The sequence below is a fragment of the Lethenteron reissneri genome, chromosome 22, assembly GCF_015708825.2.
Source record: "Lethenteron reissneri isolate LAM-NWPU_2019-01 chromosome 22, ASM1570882v1, whole genome shotgun sequence".
Classification (NCBI taxonomy): Eukaryota; Metazoa; Chordata; class Hyperoartia; order Petromyzontiformes; family Petromyzontidae; genus Lethenteron; species Lethenteron reissneri.
In genome coordinates, this window is record NC_083800.1 from 1,182,797 (window position 1) to 1,200,706 (window position 17,910).

The window sequence follows — 17,910 nt, forward strand, 5'->3', positions numbered from 1 at the left end:
CGCGGGCAAGTGGGGGGGGTGAGTGGGGGGGGGGTGAGTGGGGGGGGGTGAGTGGGAGTGGGTGAGTGGGGGGGGGGTGAGTGGGAGGGGGTGAGTGGGGGGGTGAGTGGGAGGGGGTGAGTGGGGGGGGGGTGAGTGGGGGGGGGGGGTGAGTGGAGGGGGGTGAGTGGGAGGGGGTGAGTGGGAGGGGGTGAGTGGGGGGGGGTGAGTGGGGGGGGGGGTGGCTTTGGTGACCACCACTCGGGGCCAAGCGAACCGCTCACAGAGGTGAGTGAGCGAGTTGGCGAGTGGAGCGCTAAGAGTGAGCGAGCGGTGGAGGGGAAGGACGGGGGGGACGGGGGGGGAGAATGGTGTGGAGGAGCTGGGTATTGCTCCACTCGGGGGGGGGGGGAAGTGAGGGAGGGGGGCGTTGACGGTAGGGGGGAGGGTGCGCTCTGGTGGAGCCCCCCGGAGCCCGTTCACACGGCCGTCTCGCGCAGGAACCGCCCCCCATTCTGCCGATGGCTCTTCTTGTCTGGCGGAGGTCAGACGTTCACGTGCGGACACGGGGCGGGCGATCAGTACGCTGCCTTTGGAAGGGTCAGTGCTGGAGTGCTAGGCAATCCCAAATTCAGAGTACAGCAAAGTCGCAAGGTCAGAGGGCAGCACGGGTCAAGGACAAAGGGCAGCACAGGTCAAGAACAGAGGGCAGCACGGGTCAAGGACAGCAGGGACAAAGAACAAAGGGCAGCCCGGGTCAAGGGCAGCAGGACACAAGGACAGAGGGCAGCACGGGTCAAGGACAAAGAGCAGCAGGGACCAGGGTTGACACTGGCGGGATTCACACCGGGGGTGCCGCCTTCCCGGCCTGGTTTCCTCTCGGCATTGGGGATGATTACGGAGTTGCAATCGGAGCCGGCGGTTCACAATTAAATAGTTTTTGGCGCGGCCGCTACGATTAAAATCATCACCAGCACCGGGGGAAACCACGCCGTCGGGTAACGAAGCAACTACAACAACAACACCGTGCACCACCACAACAACACCGTGCACCACCACAACGTGCACTATCAAAGAGTCCAGAGTAAAACCGAAATATTGTACGGTTATATATATACTGCACATACACACGTACTACATAGGCTGGAGCGTGTACACAATTGTACAGCCTCTTTGTCAATCCACTGCTGGATGAGCGGCTTCCCCGTTGCCGTGTCGCCGGTCGGGAGGGTGTGTTTGGCCATACGACCTCGGGTCCCCGGAGTTTGGAACACAGTGCGCTAACTAATTGTGCCACAGCTCCGCACAAATATACAGTGCACTCACTGTATACACAGTACACTCACTGTATATCGAGGGCTCAATTGTTCATCTGGATGACGAACTACCACAAACGGTTAAATTGCAGCCTGTGCAATATATGTAGAGTATGTGCAGTAATGTGTGCAGTGTGTGTTTTATTCAAGCATCACATATATATACATGTCAGTGTATGCAAGGCGTGTGTGGGTGTTATACATACAAAGACAAAGATGCCCCGTGTAGCCTTTAACAGACTGTTGGGGAAAGTGGTATTAGCGAACACATATGAAGGCCGGCACGGCACACGAGGGTGTGGATTGCCAGCACCACTACCGCCCAGTGGTGATGTTTACACACACCACACTAGGTACTAATTTCAGGCCGAGTCTAACTTGGGCAGGCACAGGACCGGTTCAGATATTCCGTCACCGACTGTTGTGAGATGCGAGTGGGAATCGAATTTTGGTCTTCGAGTTCATAGAGCAATGCGCTAATGATTTCACCACATACAACTCTTTGTCTTTGTTATATACACACACACACGGATACCATATACATCAAGCGTGACGTCAACAGGACACAGAGACACTCCTGGGAACCCTCAAAGGAACGGAACTGGGGGAAAACCCGGACTGCCCCGTGCTCTCCGTCAGAATCTGCATCTGGGGGCAGCTGGTTGCGAGACACTGCTCACCAAACCTTGTGAACTCTGACGGAGCCCATCAGCGAATTCGTCTATCCACCGAGTTAATTAGTTTAGCGTTACTGTCACGTCAGCCGACATTATTCATCCCTTTGACAAACGGCTCGAAGCAATTAAAGCAAGGCTCTTGTTCCGCGACTAAATCATCTTGAACGCGCCCGATCAACGTAATATATCACTAGGAAGCTAAGCAGGAGGTGAGCCTGGCCGGTACTCGAATCGGGGACCTATAGGGCAGGCGCTGTAGGGCGCGGAGAGGGCTGACAACGCTCAGTGTCTCTCTGCTTCGTGCAAGGGGGGGGGGGGGGGGGGGAGCAAAGGGGCTCTTTTGAAAGAGTCTTGAGTTGAGACTCAACGAGGCTTTGCAGATGAAGCAGAGACATGTTCCACAGAGCCAATGGGCAAGGGGAGACCGAGTCTTGACCCACTGACCCAGAAAAGCTCAACTCGGCACACGGCCACGCTGGCGGCTGACGTCGCTAGAGGCAGCGTGAGGGGCCAGGAGTGTCTCATACTGTGCGTGTGCATGCGTGAGCGCGTGCGTGTGCGCGTGCGTGTGTGCGTGCGTGAGCGCGAGTGTATAAAACAATGCAAGCGAGAATTGTGTGAGGAGTGATTGAATTAAAAGGAAAAAACGATGCATTACCACGAGCAAGGCACACGGGTCACTGCACAGCACAACACTGGGGATCGGCAGCGCTGCGTTTACCTGCTCCCACCACCAGCCTGAAGCACAGGAACACCGGCTGGGGATGCACACACACACACGGGCACATGTGCACACATCCAGATTCACACACACACAAATTCGTGCATGCACACGCAGAAATAAGCACACACGTGCACACAAACACATACACACACGCGCAGACGCATCCACACACAAATGCGCACACACACAGACACACACGCGCTGTTAAACCACGTGTGTGCGTGTGTGTGCGTGCGTGCGGGTGTGAGCGTGTGTGCGTGCCAGTGCTCCGCCGCGCCGTGTGCCGTACACGAGCGAGCTACCTTGTGGTCGCCCATGCACACATTGGCGCCGATGTTGTTGTAGACGGGGACCGCGTCCTCCCCCTCTCCCTGAACACGCGCACACACACGCACACGCACGCACACACGCGCGCACACACACACACGCGCGTGCACACACACACACACGCGTACGCACACGCACGACAAGAGTCGCCCGGCCGTTAGAACCGGCGCCACCAGTGGACGAACCGCCGGAGATAGAAACCGAATGTCAACGTCGTCCGTAGACTCCGAGTAAATCGTCGCCCTGGAGAGTCAAACAAGCGTGGGCGACCTCTCGTGCCGCTTCACGCAGCGTCAAAAGAATAACGCAGACACGGTTTTGATTGCCCACCCGTGTGTGTACAGGCGTATGTGTGCGTCAGTGCGTGCGTGTGCATGGACCCATAATGCCATATATATTAAGACTACATAGGGGATCTTTCTCTTTGTGTGAGCATGCTTGTATGTGCGGTGCGTATCTGTGCATGTGTGTAGACGTGCGAGTGCATGTGTGCGTGTTTGTGATGGACACGGGGGATCCTTGTATTTGTAATGTACATGCATGTGCGTGTATGCGCGCGCGCCTTTTTTGTGAGCGTGCGTGTATTTGTGGTGCGATTCTTTCTGTGAGCGCACGCGCGTGCGCTCACAGCACTTGCCCCAACAGTCTGTGACGGCTACACGGGGGATCTTTGTGTTTGTTTTGTGCGAGCATGTGTGAGCGTGTCACCTTGTGGAAGAGCTCGCGTGCCGAGTGGGACATGAGCACGCGGTCGCACCAGGCCGGGCAGCGCGTGTTCATGTAGCTCCTGCCCTGGCTGCTGTCCTCGCTGTACGGGTAGCTGCGCACACCGAGTCACAGAGCCCACGCGTAGCCCACATTGAGCGTCGTCGGTACCCCATGTATTCGCACCGCACCGCGTACTCGGTTATGGTCGAGTCGACCGAGGAGAGGCCCAGGACCGGGCCGTGGGCGGGAATAGAACGCGGCTCACCGCGTTCGGAGCGCAGCGCGCATACCGCTGCGCCGCCGCGCTCCACTCGCACACAAACTGGCACATAATAGAAAACGCACAAATGCACGGACACACACCCACACGCAGAAACACACAAACACATATAGACACCCACACACACCCACACACACAGGAACGCGCAGACGCGTACACGCACACACCCTCCCAATCACGCAGACGCGGGGAGCGATCGCTGGGGTCAGCCAGTGGAATGCATCACGCTGATTGTTCACCGCGGCCAGGGGCAGGCAGCGCTGACCGTCACGCCGTCCCCCTCCCTGACCCCACGCGAGCGCATCAATTAACAACGGCCACACCTGCGGTGGCTGCGTGACTCAGAGGGCAGGGGCGCAGAGCCGGCAACCCCTGAGATGCTGGGTTCGAATCCCGGTTTCAGCAACTGGCCGCCGATTAAACCGGGTCCCTCAAGTATAGAGAGTCGATGGTCTTAGCTCGTAGACACTCGTAGAGTCACTTAGAGACCCACGAACTCACACAGAGAGACCCATCAACTCTCATAGACTGAGTTGTTATTAAACCCACTTCTCGGGTGTAACTGAGCCGATGGTCAACAATTTGACCGTGCAAAAATAAACACCATCACGTTCAATATGGTTCTTCTGCGAATATTTCTTTGCCCGTAATTTCTTTGCTTGCAGCGGGGCCCGCACACCACGCTCCAGAAGCGAGCGGCACCACTGTGGAGGCCGCGGGGTCATCCATGCCGCAGGCCTCCGTCTCACCTGGGAGGAAAGCCGATGTCCTGCTCCCAGAGACGGTCCTTGAAGGCCAAGAACTCCCGGTCAAATCTGTGCAGCTGCGAATGTCAAATGAAGAGGTGTGGAGTGTGGGGTGAGGGGTGAGGGACGGGGGGCGCCAAGGCGGGAGAGGAGGCACAGAGCAGTCGACGTTTAAACTCGGGTCCTGTGTTGTGCACGGGAAACTACAGATCCTGGCAGGAGCGCAGGCAGGAGCTAGGCCTGGTGACAGTGGGATAGATACACTGTCTGCAGTTTAACACGTAGGCTTTCGCAACCAATATCATCAATAATATGAATCTGGCTGTCCGCCTGATGATGCTAGTTGTAATTACTGGCGTAGCGTCGTACTCAGATTGTAAATGTTATGGATTTGCTCTTCAACACAACCGGTGTGCTGTACTAATGACGAATTGGCACGTTCTGTTAACATGACAAACCTTACTAATTGGCTGTGTCGAGTGGTGGTGGGTTTAACGACGCATTTATATTTACGAGATCTAACCCAAATCACCTATATTACTGTGTCTGCAGCCTGTAGGATAGACACTGGCTGCAACCTGTTTGGGGATTATTTCACCTCTTAATCTTGTTCACCCAAGCAAGCCTCAATGAATTCCAAGACGATTTTTCAAGAGGGTCCTGCCAATCGTTTTGCAGTCGGAGGAAACAACCGCTACGTGTATCCCAAAACAAGGAATCTGCAAGTAAAGTTTTAAAATCGGGCACTGAGTCTACGCAAACAAGTTCCATGGGCAGGAGTGGCGGGGGGAGGGGGGAGGGGCACGCACATCACTGCCGTTGTCCTCGCGGAATATGCCCTGGTGAATGTACTCAAAGAGCTTCTTCTCCATGCGCAGCACCACCTACACCACACACACACATACACACAGAGATCCCCCACTTTAATATACTGTTGGGGCAAGTGTGGTTAGCGAGTAGCACCTATGAAGGCCGACACAGCACACGAGGGGGGGTAGTGGTCATCATCACGCCCGGCTACCTTTGTTTCCCAATGCTGATGCTTCCACACAACAGCAGGTACTCATTTAAGGCTGACTAGACCTAGGGGAGGTCCAGGACCAGTTCAATATTTGCCACTTTTATTGGTCGTGAGCGGGAATCGAACCTGGAACTCCGGGTTCCTTGTGCAGTGTGCTAACCATGACGTCACTGTTCCCCCACAACACAAATACACAGCACATGTATGTGCGGTGAAGCTGGGCATAACTACGAGAGACACACGGACTACGGGAGACACACACGGACTACGGGAGACACACGGACTACAGGAGACGCACACGGACTACGGGAGACGCACACGGACTACGGGAGACGCACACGGACTACGGGAGACGCACACGGACTACGGGAGACGCACACGGACTACGGGAGATGCACACGGGCTGTTATAGGACACAGGCCGGGGAACCAGTGTGTGTGCGGCTTTCCTTACTGAGTGCTGGAATGGACCTTTGGTGGGCAGCCACACACACCTTGCACTACAATTAGAAACACAGCGTTGTTACCAGGTTAAACGATTTACCTCTCTAGTACCCAATTAGTGCAGCTAAGATGCTAGCAGCGTTGGATAAATATCGTTTGCGGGCTGTTTCGAAGTGGCAGCCCTGACTGACGTGGCTGCGGGCCGTCGTGTGACATGAAATCAGGGGCCGTATCCCGGCCGTGGGCCGTAGGCTGTCCACCCATGTCATGTGGGGGATATTTGTCCTTTGTGCGGGTGAATGTGCGTGTGTGCGCGTCTCTCCGACTGTATCTGTGGGATGGTGGCACGGTGGTTAGCGCACTGCGCTATGAACCCGACGACCTAAGTTCGAATTGCCACTAATGCCCAGTTTAGACTCTGTCTTAAATCAGTAGCTGGTGCGAAGTCTAAATATCGCCAATAGGCGTGTTGCTAGCCACCCATCCCCTCGTGTGTCTGTACGGGGATCTCTGTGTTTGTTGTGTGCGTGTGCGTGTGTGTAATCCCATGCGTCTGGGTGTCGCCGCTACTGCGGCGCCACGCACCTTGCGGTCGTTGTTGGACTCGGTGTAGACGACGCGATCCACCTCGTCCGTGTTCGGCGTCTTCACCGTCTCCAGTGTCGCCTCTCCACACAGCGACTGGGTACGGCACACACACGCATGCAAGATTAAAAGTGTACACACACACCCAGGGTTCATGTTACACACACACTAACCATGTGTACGCACACACACAGGGTTAATGTACACACAATAACGGCGCCATTCACCACTCAGTGGCGGTGACATCACCACAGCACTTGTATGTATGTCGAACTTCCTTTGCACTGTGCGTAGCTAACTGTGCTATCTAGCCTGGCACAAGCCAGTGTACCGAGCCTGGCTTGTGGAAGGCTCTCGCTGCTGGTAGGAAGTCACGGGGCAGACCCGAGTTGTATGGGTTGACTGATTGTGGCAGGCTAGGTGCATACTGAGGCCGTCATGTGAAGTGTAGAATGCTCACAGCTGGCAGGTCACGGGAGAGACCCAGGTGGTATCGACTAGTTGACCAAGACGACTGGCAAACGGTGCTCCTCACTGCGCCAACTGCTACCGGAATATTCACACACCGACTCGGCCCTTTAGTCAATCCACTGGTGGGCGAGGGCCTTTCCCAAAGGTGTGCAGGTTACGGGGGCCATTTGACCATACTTCACCATGCTTGTCAGTATGTGGATTGGTTAAGGCGGGGGGGGGGGGGGGGGCAGTAAATGCCGGCGCATAGTAAAGCGCAAAGAATTGATTTTGCCGCACTGCCCGCTGGTGACAATGTAGGGGGGGGGCAACTTTACTACTTTCCGCAATAGCCCCCCCCCCCCCCTACTGGGAGTAGCGTGACCGTAGGAGGCTGGTGGCCGATGGCAGGGGTCTCGCGGACAGCAGGGGTAGGTGGGCCAGTGTGGGGGCACTCCAGTGGAAGTGAAAAAGTGAAAGGAGGAAGCCACTTAGTGGGGAGTCCGCGATGAGAGGGTGGACAATACAAACAGCCCCGCACACACGCACGCATGCACACACGCACGCACGCATGCACACACGCACACACGCGCGCGCACTCGCCCACTCCCAGGCCCTGAATGGTAATCGCTCTGCAATTGAAACTAAATGCGCGAGGGGCCCATGAATCGCTAAGTTGGCCGTCTCTCGCCAGTGTTCGGCCGAACCGACCCCGTGAAATCAAACCTGACCCCCGACCCCCGTACACAAACATCTGTAGTCTGACAAACCGCCACGTACGGCGCGACAAAGCCTCCGCTCGGGCGGCCCCGGCACCACAATGGGGCCGCACAAGGCCCATAAAGGGCCCCTGTAGAGCGGCACAAAGGGTTCCCCCCGCGTGCGTTTCACATGCGGAGAGGGCGGCACAAAAGGGGGGCGGCGGCCAGGCAGGCCTCCAGCAGATGGCTGCGGCGCGCCGACAAAGGCGTCTCCGTTCTGCCTGGTTAAACCCCAACGCCCGCGAAAGCTGTTTAACAGATTACGGATGCCGCCCGCCACCCAACAGTCCCTCTCAGCTGTCACTGTTTCTGTTTGGGCGACAAAACGGCAGTGCCCCTCCCACCCCCCCCCCCCCCCCTTCAATCAACCCTCACCACCCCCCCCCCCCCCCCAAAGCTCGCACAGCCGGAGCAGATCAAGTTATAATGAGGGGCCCTCCTTCCCCGCTCCCTTGTTATTTACATTTTACAAAAGCATTCTCCTACTGCAGAAAAGAGGGGGTGCGCCCCCCCCAGCCCCAACCCCCGTTTGACGGAACGGACGTGGAAATCTGCGGAGGTTTTGCGGACGCCCTGGACCAGAGAGAGAGGAAGCAGCCTCAAACGCCGATGTCAGAGTTGGGGATTAATTGCTGAATAGCCCGATGGACGGCACAGAGCGAGCAGGAAGAGTGAGCAGGTTGGCAAATCGGAAAGGTTGCGAGTTCAAATCCTGGCTGGGGGTTGACTCGTCCACCCATCATCATCCCTCCCTCCGGGGTCAGTAAAACAGAGTACCACTTGGTGGGGAAGTCAACAGCGACGGTCCTAGGGATAGACTCGCCCCCGCCATATGAATGTGGAATTTCCAGCACTGGCTCCGCAGGGCTGTAAACAGGAGATGAGCACCGTCTCGATGCTCATTTGAGCCGGAAAACCGCTCTCACTTTGACCTGAGAGCCAGATACACTAAACATACAGCCATACATCGAGCCAGATCATTGTTTTCATTGTGCTTGTTTACCCAGGAAAGCCTCACAGAGTCTTGGGACTCTTTATTTAATAGGATCCTGCCTACAGGGTACTAGAGAGAGCGTTGCTCTGTGTGATCCCAATTGAGTAAATTGCTCTGTAATTGTTTTACTTCTGGCACGAAACTGGAGAAAAGCTATGGGGGGTAAATGTACAAACTCCACGCAGAAAGGTGCCCAAGTCGGGAATCGAACCCGGGCGCTTCTTTGCTGCGAGGCCCAAGCGTTACCACCACACCGCTCGAGACGCAGCACCCTACAGCCAGGCCGGCAGGCAGCGGCAAGGCCGGGTCGGGCCAAGCGGACGCCCCCCCCCCTCACGCGACCCCCACCCCCAGCTGCACCCCCAAGCTCTCGCGACTCAGCAGCAGCCGCCGGTGCACGCCCCACGAAGTGCTCCCGGGTTGGACGGGGGGTATGTGTCTGTGTATGTGTCTGCCTTTGCATGTGTGTCTGTGTGTGTGTTTGGGATAGTAGGGGGCACAGATGGTGCATCAGGCCAGTCATCTCAGTCCGTCAACCCATGGCACTTGGGTCTGTCCCGTGACCTCCCGTCAGTGGGTGTTCGACACTTCACGTGGCTTTAAAGTGCGTATAGCATGGCGCAAGTTCTGTGGTGACATCACCGCAACTTAATGGCAAATGGCGGTTGTTGTTGTTGTGTTTGGGATGCGGTAGTATAGTGGTTAGCGCACGACGCTACGAGCCCGGCACCTGAGTTCGACTCCTGCTCGCGGCCACCAACACCAGCGAGGAATATCTGAACATGCCCTGGGGCCTCCCCTAGGTCGACTCGGCTTCAAATGAGTACCTGGTGCAGTGTGATGTGTAAAACATCGCCACCAGGGACACAACGGCGGCCGGGCGTGGTGCTGGCCAACCGCCCCCTCGTGTGCCGTGTCCGTCAGCGTAGGTGCTCGCTAACAACACTTGCCCCAACGGTCTTTTAAGGCTACACGGGGGCTCTTCGTCATTGTGTTCCACGTCTGTGTGCTCTCACCTCCACCACCTGCCTGGCGTCGAGCCGGAAGTTGAAGTCTCCGAAAATAAAGAACGGCACGGTCTGGTATCGCCGGTCAGAGATCCTGCACCACCAGGAACACGACAAACACAACAACAACAACACGTTACACGATGTAAACTTGCAGTACACGAGCCAATAGCAGAGAAACAATCATGTAGAACTTAACAGTACTCAACATTATACAGAATAAAACAACCTGTGACACAAACCAATATTACACACTAGACATAGTACACATCATGACATGAGAAAGCATTAAACAGTGCAACACAAAGCGCTGCACATACAAAGTACTCATGATACAACACATCGCACCACATAATATTACACGTTACACAACACACGGGTGCGTGGAGGGGAGTAGGGTGAGATGAGAGAGGAGCGGCAGGAGACAGCGGGCCCACCTGTCGAGCACGTGCGAGAGCGCGCGCTGCCGGTTGCTCGAGTACACCGAGGGGCTCTCCTCCCATGCTGTGATGTTGGAGGCGTCGTGGAACAGGTGGATGTTGATCAGGTCAAAGACGCTGCGCACAAGGGCGGGCACGAGCACAGAAGGGTAGCCCTGGGGTCAGAATACGACCGCAGTTCATTTCACCCACCACCCCTCCATCCCCCTGCTCCCTGGCCAGTTTGGGTTGTTTGGTGACAGCTGCAACAATGTCGACCAGTGAGCCTCTTCGTCCTCTTCCTTGACACAGACCAATGACAATTTGAACGAGGTTGCACGAAACCCTGGGCATCACCAACATACATTGTGTCGGTGACGCCACTGCCGCTGCTGTGTTGGCAGTGGTGAACAGACACAAATCATTACCAAAATAACTCTACACATTCGTCTGACAAGGAAAAGGCTGCGCACGGTGCAGGGAGGCTGGGTGCAGTGCAGGGAGGCTGGGTGCGGTGCAGGGAGGCTGGGTGCAGTGCAGGGAGGCTGGGTGGGGTGCAGGGAGGCTGGGCGTGGTGTAGGGAGGCTGGGTGGGGTGCAGGGTGGCTGGGTGCGGTGCAGGGAGGCTGGGTGCAGTGCAGGGAGGCTGGGTGGGGTGCAGGGAGGCTGGGCGGGGTGCAGGGTGGCTGGGTGCAGTGCAGGGAGGCTGGGCGGGGTGCAGGGAGGCTGGGTGCAGTGCAGGGAGGCTGGGCGGGGTGCAGGGAGGCTGGGTGAGGTGCAGGGAGGCTGGGCGCGGTGCAGGGAGGCTGGGTGAGGTGCAGGGAGGCTGGGCGCGGTGCAGGGAGGCTGGGCGGGGTGCAGGGAGGCTGGGTGAGGTGCAGGGAGGCTGGGCGCGGTGCGAGAGCGAGCGGCTTACCTGTCACTAATGCTCCACCTCGTCCTGATGTAGCCCTTCCGCGACCACTTGCACTGCGGGGGTGGGGATAGCGATATGGGCGGCAGGCATCAGCGATGACTCTCACTCACGGTCGTGCACAGCGACGCGGAACACACGAGGGGGTGGGTGGCCAGCATGCCCGTTCTACGCCACAGGTGCGCCTCTGGTTCCGGGCCCGGTGGAGTTGGGCCCCGTCGTGGGCTCCACGGATGGAGACGCGTGCCCTCCGGTCCCGTGGTGGCGGTGGCGGAGATTTAACTCTTACACAACCGGAGTAAAGAAAGCCCAACACACACACACGCACGCACATGCAAGCGCCGCGCATTGCACGCAGCGTGCTAGCCAGGAACCGTGCTCACCTCCGGGAAGAACTCCTGGGGGAACTTCTCCTTCTCCAGCATGGTGGTGCTGTCCAGCGTGTCCGAGTAGATCTCCTTGCCCGTCACCTTCTTGAACTTGCGAGCTGCACGCACGCAGAACCAGCGTCACGCGGTGGACACGCGGTCCCCGCCACCAATCCCCCCCCCCGCCCCAACCTGCCTTCTCATGCCGCCTCCCTCCTCGCCTTCACTCACGGCGGCCGCAGCAACAGCGATGAATATAATAATAATAATAATAATGAATGAAACAGACGGTACAGTAGAATGATGGATTTTGCTAAGTCTCATGACTCTGGGCCCTCCATTGAGTGGTGAGTGATTTGTGTTCGAGCAGTGTGTGGCGCGTGAGTGGTGAGTACACTTGTGTGTGAAGAGCGGTGTGTGGTGTGTGAGTGGTGAGTGACTTGTGTGCCAGCAGTGTGTGGTGCGTGAGTGGTGAGTGACTTGTGTGTGAAGAGCGGTGTGTGGTGCGTGAGTGGTGAGTGACTTGTGTGTGAAGAGCGGAGTGTGGTGTGTGTGTGGTGTAAGAATGGCGTGAGCATGGTGTGTGTGGTGTGTCAATGTTGTGAGTGGTGTGTTAGTTGTGCGAGTGGTGTGTTAGTGGGGTGATTGACGTGTGTGGTGCGGTCGTGGTGTGTGTTGTGTGAATGGTGTGTGAGTGGTGTGTTAGTAGAGTGGTGTGCGTGAGTGGTGTGTAAGTGTTGTGAGTGGTGTGTGTGGTGTTAGTGTTGAGTGGTGTGTGAGTGGTGTGTTAGTAGAGTGGCGTGTGTGGTGTGTAAGTGTTTTGAGTGGTGTGTGTGGTGTTAGTGTTGAGTGGTGTGTGAGTGGTGTGTTAGTAGAGTGGCGTATGTGGTGTGTAAGTGTTTTGAGTGGTGTGTGTGGTGTTAGTGTTGAGTGGTGTGTGAGTGGTGTGTTAGTAGAGTGGCGTGTGTGGTGTGCGTGTGTAAGTGTTTTGAGTGGTGTGTCAGCCGCGTCTCACCTTTGAAGTCAAACTGGTAAGTGTTCCTAAGGGACTCGTGAAGGAAGTAGAGGTTTCCTAGAGCCTGCAGTGACAGATTACATAGACCACAACCACACATTACACATTTGCAATCTACCACTACAGTTACCATACTTAAATCACGTAGTTTAACACGTAGGATTTCGTGACCAATATTATTCATAATGAAGGTTTTTGGGTTAGATCGTGTAAGTATAAATGTGTCGTAACCCTCCACCACCCGACACAGACAATTAGTAAGGGATTTGTCACGTAAACAAAACGTCAATTAGTTACTACTTCAGCCCACCGGTGTGTTGGAGAGTAAATCCACAACATTTACAATTTCATTAAATCACGTACCATACACAGCCCACTTGCCATACACACACAACACGTATCAAATACATACACACACCCCACGCATCACACACAGTCCACCTACCACACTCACTGGCACGTGGGGTGGCAAGACAGCGAGCAGGGCAGAGAGGCAGACAGGCGAGTAGGCACGCGGGTGTGGGCGTGAGAGAGTGCAGGAGAGGTGTGCAGGTGAGCGGGGGTGCAGGTTCACACAGCGTGCAGGTCTGAACCTGGCCGTTTGGGCGAGTGGATGTGCTGTGCGGGTGAAACGGGTGTGGGTGCGAAACAGTGCACAGGTGAGCGGGTGAGCGGGCCGGCGGAGGTGCGGGCAGGTGAGCGACTTTTCACGGCGTCCCCATCGCCGATCACTCTCCAGGCCGCGATCCCCGCCGCTCCCTCGCCACGTAAATCTGGGCTAATGCCGGCTCGGTGAGCGTGCGTCCACCGTCCAATGGGCTTTAATTACCGCGTAACTACACTTAGCGCGTGATTAATAACCCGCGTATCGCACTGCATAAATCCACACTAAATAACGGCGGCGCCCGTCAGCTCCTCGGGGCCTAATTACGCGCTGCAGGAGCAGGGACGGGGTGGCGTCAGCGCGGCGGCGCGTCCGAGCGGGTGTGCACGCGCGTGTCCCCGCCGCAGGTGTCCCGTGCGCCCCGTGTGGAAGCCGACGCCGGTGCCACGGCGCCGGGCGCGGCTCCGCAGGGACTGCGCTTGGCTTGGGATCGTCCCCCCCCCCTTCTCCTCTGTGGGCTCGCTTGATCTGTGAAACCGATGAGGCCTCACTCCTCCACAGATGTACCCCCCCAATTCCCCCCCCACCCCTGCCCCAAGGCCACAATAACCGTGGTTGCCCCCCTGCCCCCTGCCCCCGCGACTCCCCTCCCCCCACTCGGCAGAAGCCCACGACCTCAGGGCGTTGCTCAACACCACCACCCACTTTGCAGCATGAGACAAACTCAAAGGGTGACAACAGGCCCTAAGGCTGGGATTGAGGGACTATGCCTGGACATGGCCCGCGACTTTGTTTTATGCGGCCGACGGCCACATGAGGCCCACCACTTCTACTAAAAGGCCTGCAAACGATATTCATCCGTCACTGCGAGGATCTTAGCCGCACTAATCGCGCACTCGAGAGGGCCTGATTTTGACAAAGCAAACGACGCTTTGTTTAGAATTTTTGCACTGCGCCGGGTCACTGCTGTCACTGCAAGGGTGTGCGTGGTCGTGCGGAGTTGCCCGCCAAAGGTCGTCACATTCAGGGCTCAGTCACAAACGGGTTCCTCATCCGTCCTAAGTTGTGTCGGGGGATGCAACGGAACAGAATGTTATGGAATCAACGTTACCACCTCATCGTGACCTCTAACCCCGGGTGGAACAACACAGCACACCGAGGCTACAGCCATCGCGGCCTCGAGCTGTCAATCAACCGCACACTCGTGCTGGGTGTGTGTCACTACCAAAGTCTGTGGCCGCTGCAGGGCGCGTGTCGCCGCTGCAGGGCGCGTGTGGCCGCTGCAGGGCGCGTGTCGCCGCTGCAGGGCGCGTGTGGCCGCTGCAGGGCGCGTGTCGCCGCTGCAGGGCGCGTGTGGCCGCTGCAGGGCGCGTGTCGCCGCTGCAGGGCGCGTGTGGCCGCTGCAGGGCGCGTGTCGCCGCTGCAGGGCGCGTGTCGCCGCTGCAGGGCGCGTGTCGCCGCTGCAGGGCGCGTGTGGCCGCTGCAGGGCGCGTGTCGCCGCTGCAGGGCGCGTGTGGCCGCTGCAGGGCGCGTGTCGCCGCTGCAGGGCGCGTGTGGCCGCTGCAGGGCGCGTGTCGCCGCTGCAGGGCGCGTGTCGCCACTGCAGGGCGCGTGTGGCCGCTGCAGGGCGCGTGTGGCCGCTGCAGGGCGCGTGTCGCCACTGCAGGGCGCGTGTCGCCGCTGCAGGGCGCGTGTGGCCGCTCTCTGGGGGACGTGGGCGCGGAGCTAAGTGGGTGGCTCCGCGTGGCACGCCGCGGCGTGCCGGTGAGCAGGTGCGGAACGCGCGTGCAGCGCAGATGAGGGGTGGGAGGGGGAGGAGATGGGGAGGAGAGAGGGAGGGAGAGGAGGGCCCTGCCATCAGATTGGATTCCCTCTCTCTAGAGAAATACTTGGAAAATTGAAAACGGCCGGGCATCGCGGGACGGGCATTACACGCGTGGCTTCCTCCGCACGCCCCTCGCTCACAGCTCCAGCGTCCCTCATGCTCTCTCTATCCCCACGTCCCTCCCTCTCCCTCCCGTGGCACCCATCACCATGAACAATTAATATCACGGCGGCGGCGGCAGCAGTAGCAGCATCATCAGTAGCAGCACCAGCACAGAAGTAGCAGTAGCCACGGGCCCCCCGGGGTTTTACGACGCGTGCCGCAAGCCGGGCTTGGCCGCGGCGTGAGCAGCAGGTGTCAGGTCTCTTGCTACAGCGCCAGGCGACCCTAGCCCCCCTCGTGTCCTGATAGGTGCACCCCCCACGCGTGTTTAGCGACGCTGCAGCTCCCATTCACACGGCCGCCCCCTCGTCCCCCCAGCCGCCCCAGGTAACAGACCTACGCAGGTGCGGTGGGATGTCCTGCGCGAGGACAGAGTTCTGTGTTACGGTGAGCGTGGAATCAGGTTGTGACTATATCCGGTGAGCGTACCTCTTGGTACGAGTGTAATAACCGATTTTTAACCGTCCAAGTCAACGCATTGATGCGTGGCGCACCGCGAGCGACTGCCGTCCTCTCCCGTATGCGCTGGACCCGCGACGCGCAACACGGTGACATCACCGGGGTGCTATGGCAGCAAGCTTGACCGTCATGTTATAAAAAAAAGTTTTAATTTCCTCTTCCGTAAACGAAGATTCACACTGGCGGGGGCGGGAGAGCCCCACGGACACACAACCCCTAGGTGGGTAGCCATAAGAGAAGAGCTGTTTAGTGTGTTCGAGGTTAGAACCTTTCTTCGACCCGGTGTGAACAGGCAAGAAACGAAGCTGACATGACGATTGCGACTCAGGACACAGGCCTGCTAGGGGCACGGGCGCATTGGGAAAATTTGATGAACAGAGAATTTTTAAAGGATATAAAAAAAATACATGCAGTGGACTTTCACTTGGGTGCAGTGTGTCAATAGACAAGAAGCTGCGAATCATAGAGAAATAATTTGTCCACCTTTCTTGATAAGGGAGAAATGGTCATAAAATACCAGAACGGAAACTTGACCCCACGCGACGAGATGAGAGACACCCGCGGAGCGACGGTCAATCCGCGCGTAATCGCCCCCCTCGCGAGCGCGACCGTCCCGCGCGTTTCATTTCTCTCACCCCCCCTCACTCGCCCCCCTCGCCCTCCCTCCCTCTCGCCCGCCCGCCCCCCTCCACCCTCGCCATCCACCGTGGGTGCGCGCTACGCGTTCCCCCCACCGCCTTCATTACACGCAAAGCCGCGACGCGGATCAATGCTCCGCTGTGTTTTGGCACAAATTAGCGCCCGGTTAGTTTACATGCCAGTGGCAGGCCCCTAGTACTGAGTGCCATGCGTTCCCTCCCCCCGCCCCGGTTTTGCCGCGGTTTGGCAACGGAATTCCGTGTTCTTAACAGGTGACTGACAGGAGGTGGTGGGGGGGGGGGGTCACGCGGTGGGCTTCAGTGGAGGAGTCCGAGATCTTTAATTGCGTGAGTAGGAGTTTCCTCTCTGAGTATACATATATCCCGGTTGTGATACACGGATTGGAAACGTGGACCCTAACAACAAAGGGCTTGGGAAAAATAAGAAGCTGATAAAGTACGCAAAGAAGCATGGAGAGGGGCTTGCTGGGAATTACCTTGAGAGGTTGAAAGAGGGAAATGGATGGTATAACACACGCAAGAAGAACACGTCATCTTGATTTTGAAGACATGTAAGTGGGCTTGGACGAGACACGAAGCTCAGAGGGACAACGTTCGGGTCAAAGGAGGGAACGTCCACCAGAAAGCAACCTTCATCCAGCCGTAGATAGATCACGTATTCGCGATGACAACCAAGAGGTGTAAGATTATCCGACCCCTCACTGAAATCCTCGCTGAGGAATGTTTCTTGATTCCCACGTGACGAGTGGTTTACATGAGGAAGAACCGCCGGAGTACCTCAACAAATCGCACCACACCTACGAGGGGACAACGACCCACACTGATGGGTTCACAATCCCACTTGCTCTTCTGCCACATCTCGGTGAACATATTGCAGCCCAAGCAAAGTTTGGAATATCCGCGATTCACGATGTGATCCACCAACCCTTGGATCCAGAGCGCTGGACCACAGACAGGTTGCGGAATACCGCCTCCACAAAAATGACAAGTGCCCCCACTGCCCCCCCCCCCCCCCCCCACCTACAGCCCCCAATGTCCCCCCCTCCCCACCCCACCAGGGAAGTTAACGAGCGATCACCCAAAATTAACGTCGGCGCTCACCGACCCGCCATGTTGGCGCGCGGCCGTTCTGCAAACGGCACCGGTTGGGGTTACGCCGGGCATGGCGGTGGCGGTGGGGGGGGCGGGGGTCGCTGGCCACGCTGGCTGGGCACCCGGGGGACACCTCCTGGGAATCCGCACTAAGCCACACATGGACAGGCAGCGGGCCGCTCGTGAAACAGAAAATAATTCCTTCGATTGGACTTTGCTCAAAATTCAATTTGCGGGGCTTTCCCCGTCACGGCACACGAGGAGACGGGCGCCGGCTGATGGAACGGAAAATGAAGCTCTGCCCCGCTTTCATTTTCGAGTCGTTTTCCTTCTTTTTCTCATCTCGCTCCCCGTTTCCCCAAGCCTCACCGTGACGC

At 57.6% G+C, this 17,910-nt stretch overlaps 1 protein-coding gene across 2 annotated transcripts in view; it reads right to left on the reverse strand.

Annotated features, from left to right (window-relative positions):
- Nucleotides 1-200: 200 nt before the first annotated feature.
- Nucleotides 201-17,910, reverse strand: part of INPP5A (inositol polyphosphate-5-phosphatase A) — a 36,348-nt gene continuing 18,638 nt past the window's right edge. Inside the window, exons 5-16 of one of the 2 annotated variants that reach the window (XM_061556233.1) lie at nucleotides 12,733-12,796; nucleotides 11,733-11,836; nucleotides 11,353-11,405; nucleotides 10,456-10,575; nucleotides 10,028-10,112; nucleotides 6,807-6,902; nucleotides 5,567-5,641; nucleotides 4,761-4,834; nucleotides 3,732-3,843; nucleotides 2,999-3,067; nucleotides 2,694-2,730; nucleotides 201-514 (exon numbers count right to left, since the gene is read on the reverse strand). In XM_061556233.1, the coding sequence (XP_061412217.1) occupies nucleotides 459-514; nucleotides 2,694-2,730; nucleotides 2,999-3,067; nucleotides 3,732-3,843; nucleotides 4,761-4,834; nucleotides 5,567-5,641; nucleotides 6,807-6,902; nucleotides 10,028-10,112; nucleotides 10,456-10,575; nucleotides 11,353-11,405; nucleotides 11,733-11,836; nucleotides 12,733-12,796 (945 nt within the window). In that variant the 3' untranslated portion in view covers nucleotides 201-458. Of the gene's footprint in view, nucleotides 515-2,630; nucleotides 2,731-2,998; nucleotides 3,068-3,731; nucleotides 3,844-4,760; nucleotides 4,835-5,566; nucleotides 5,642-6,806; nucleotides 6,903-10,027; nucleotides 10,113-10,455; nucleotides 10,576-11,352; nucleotides 11,406-11,732; nucleotides 11,837-12,732; nucleotides 12,797-17,910 lie in introns of both variants that reach the window. The other variant, XM_061556234.1, reaches the window with a different exon arrangement.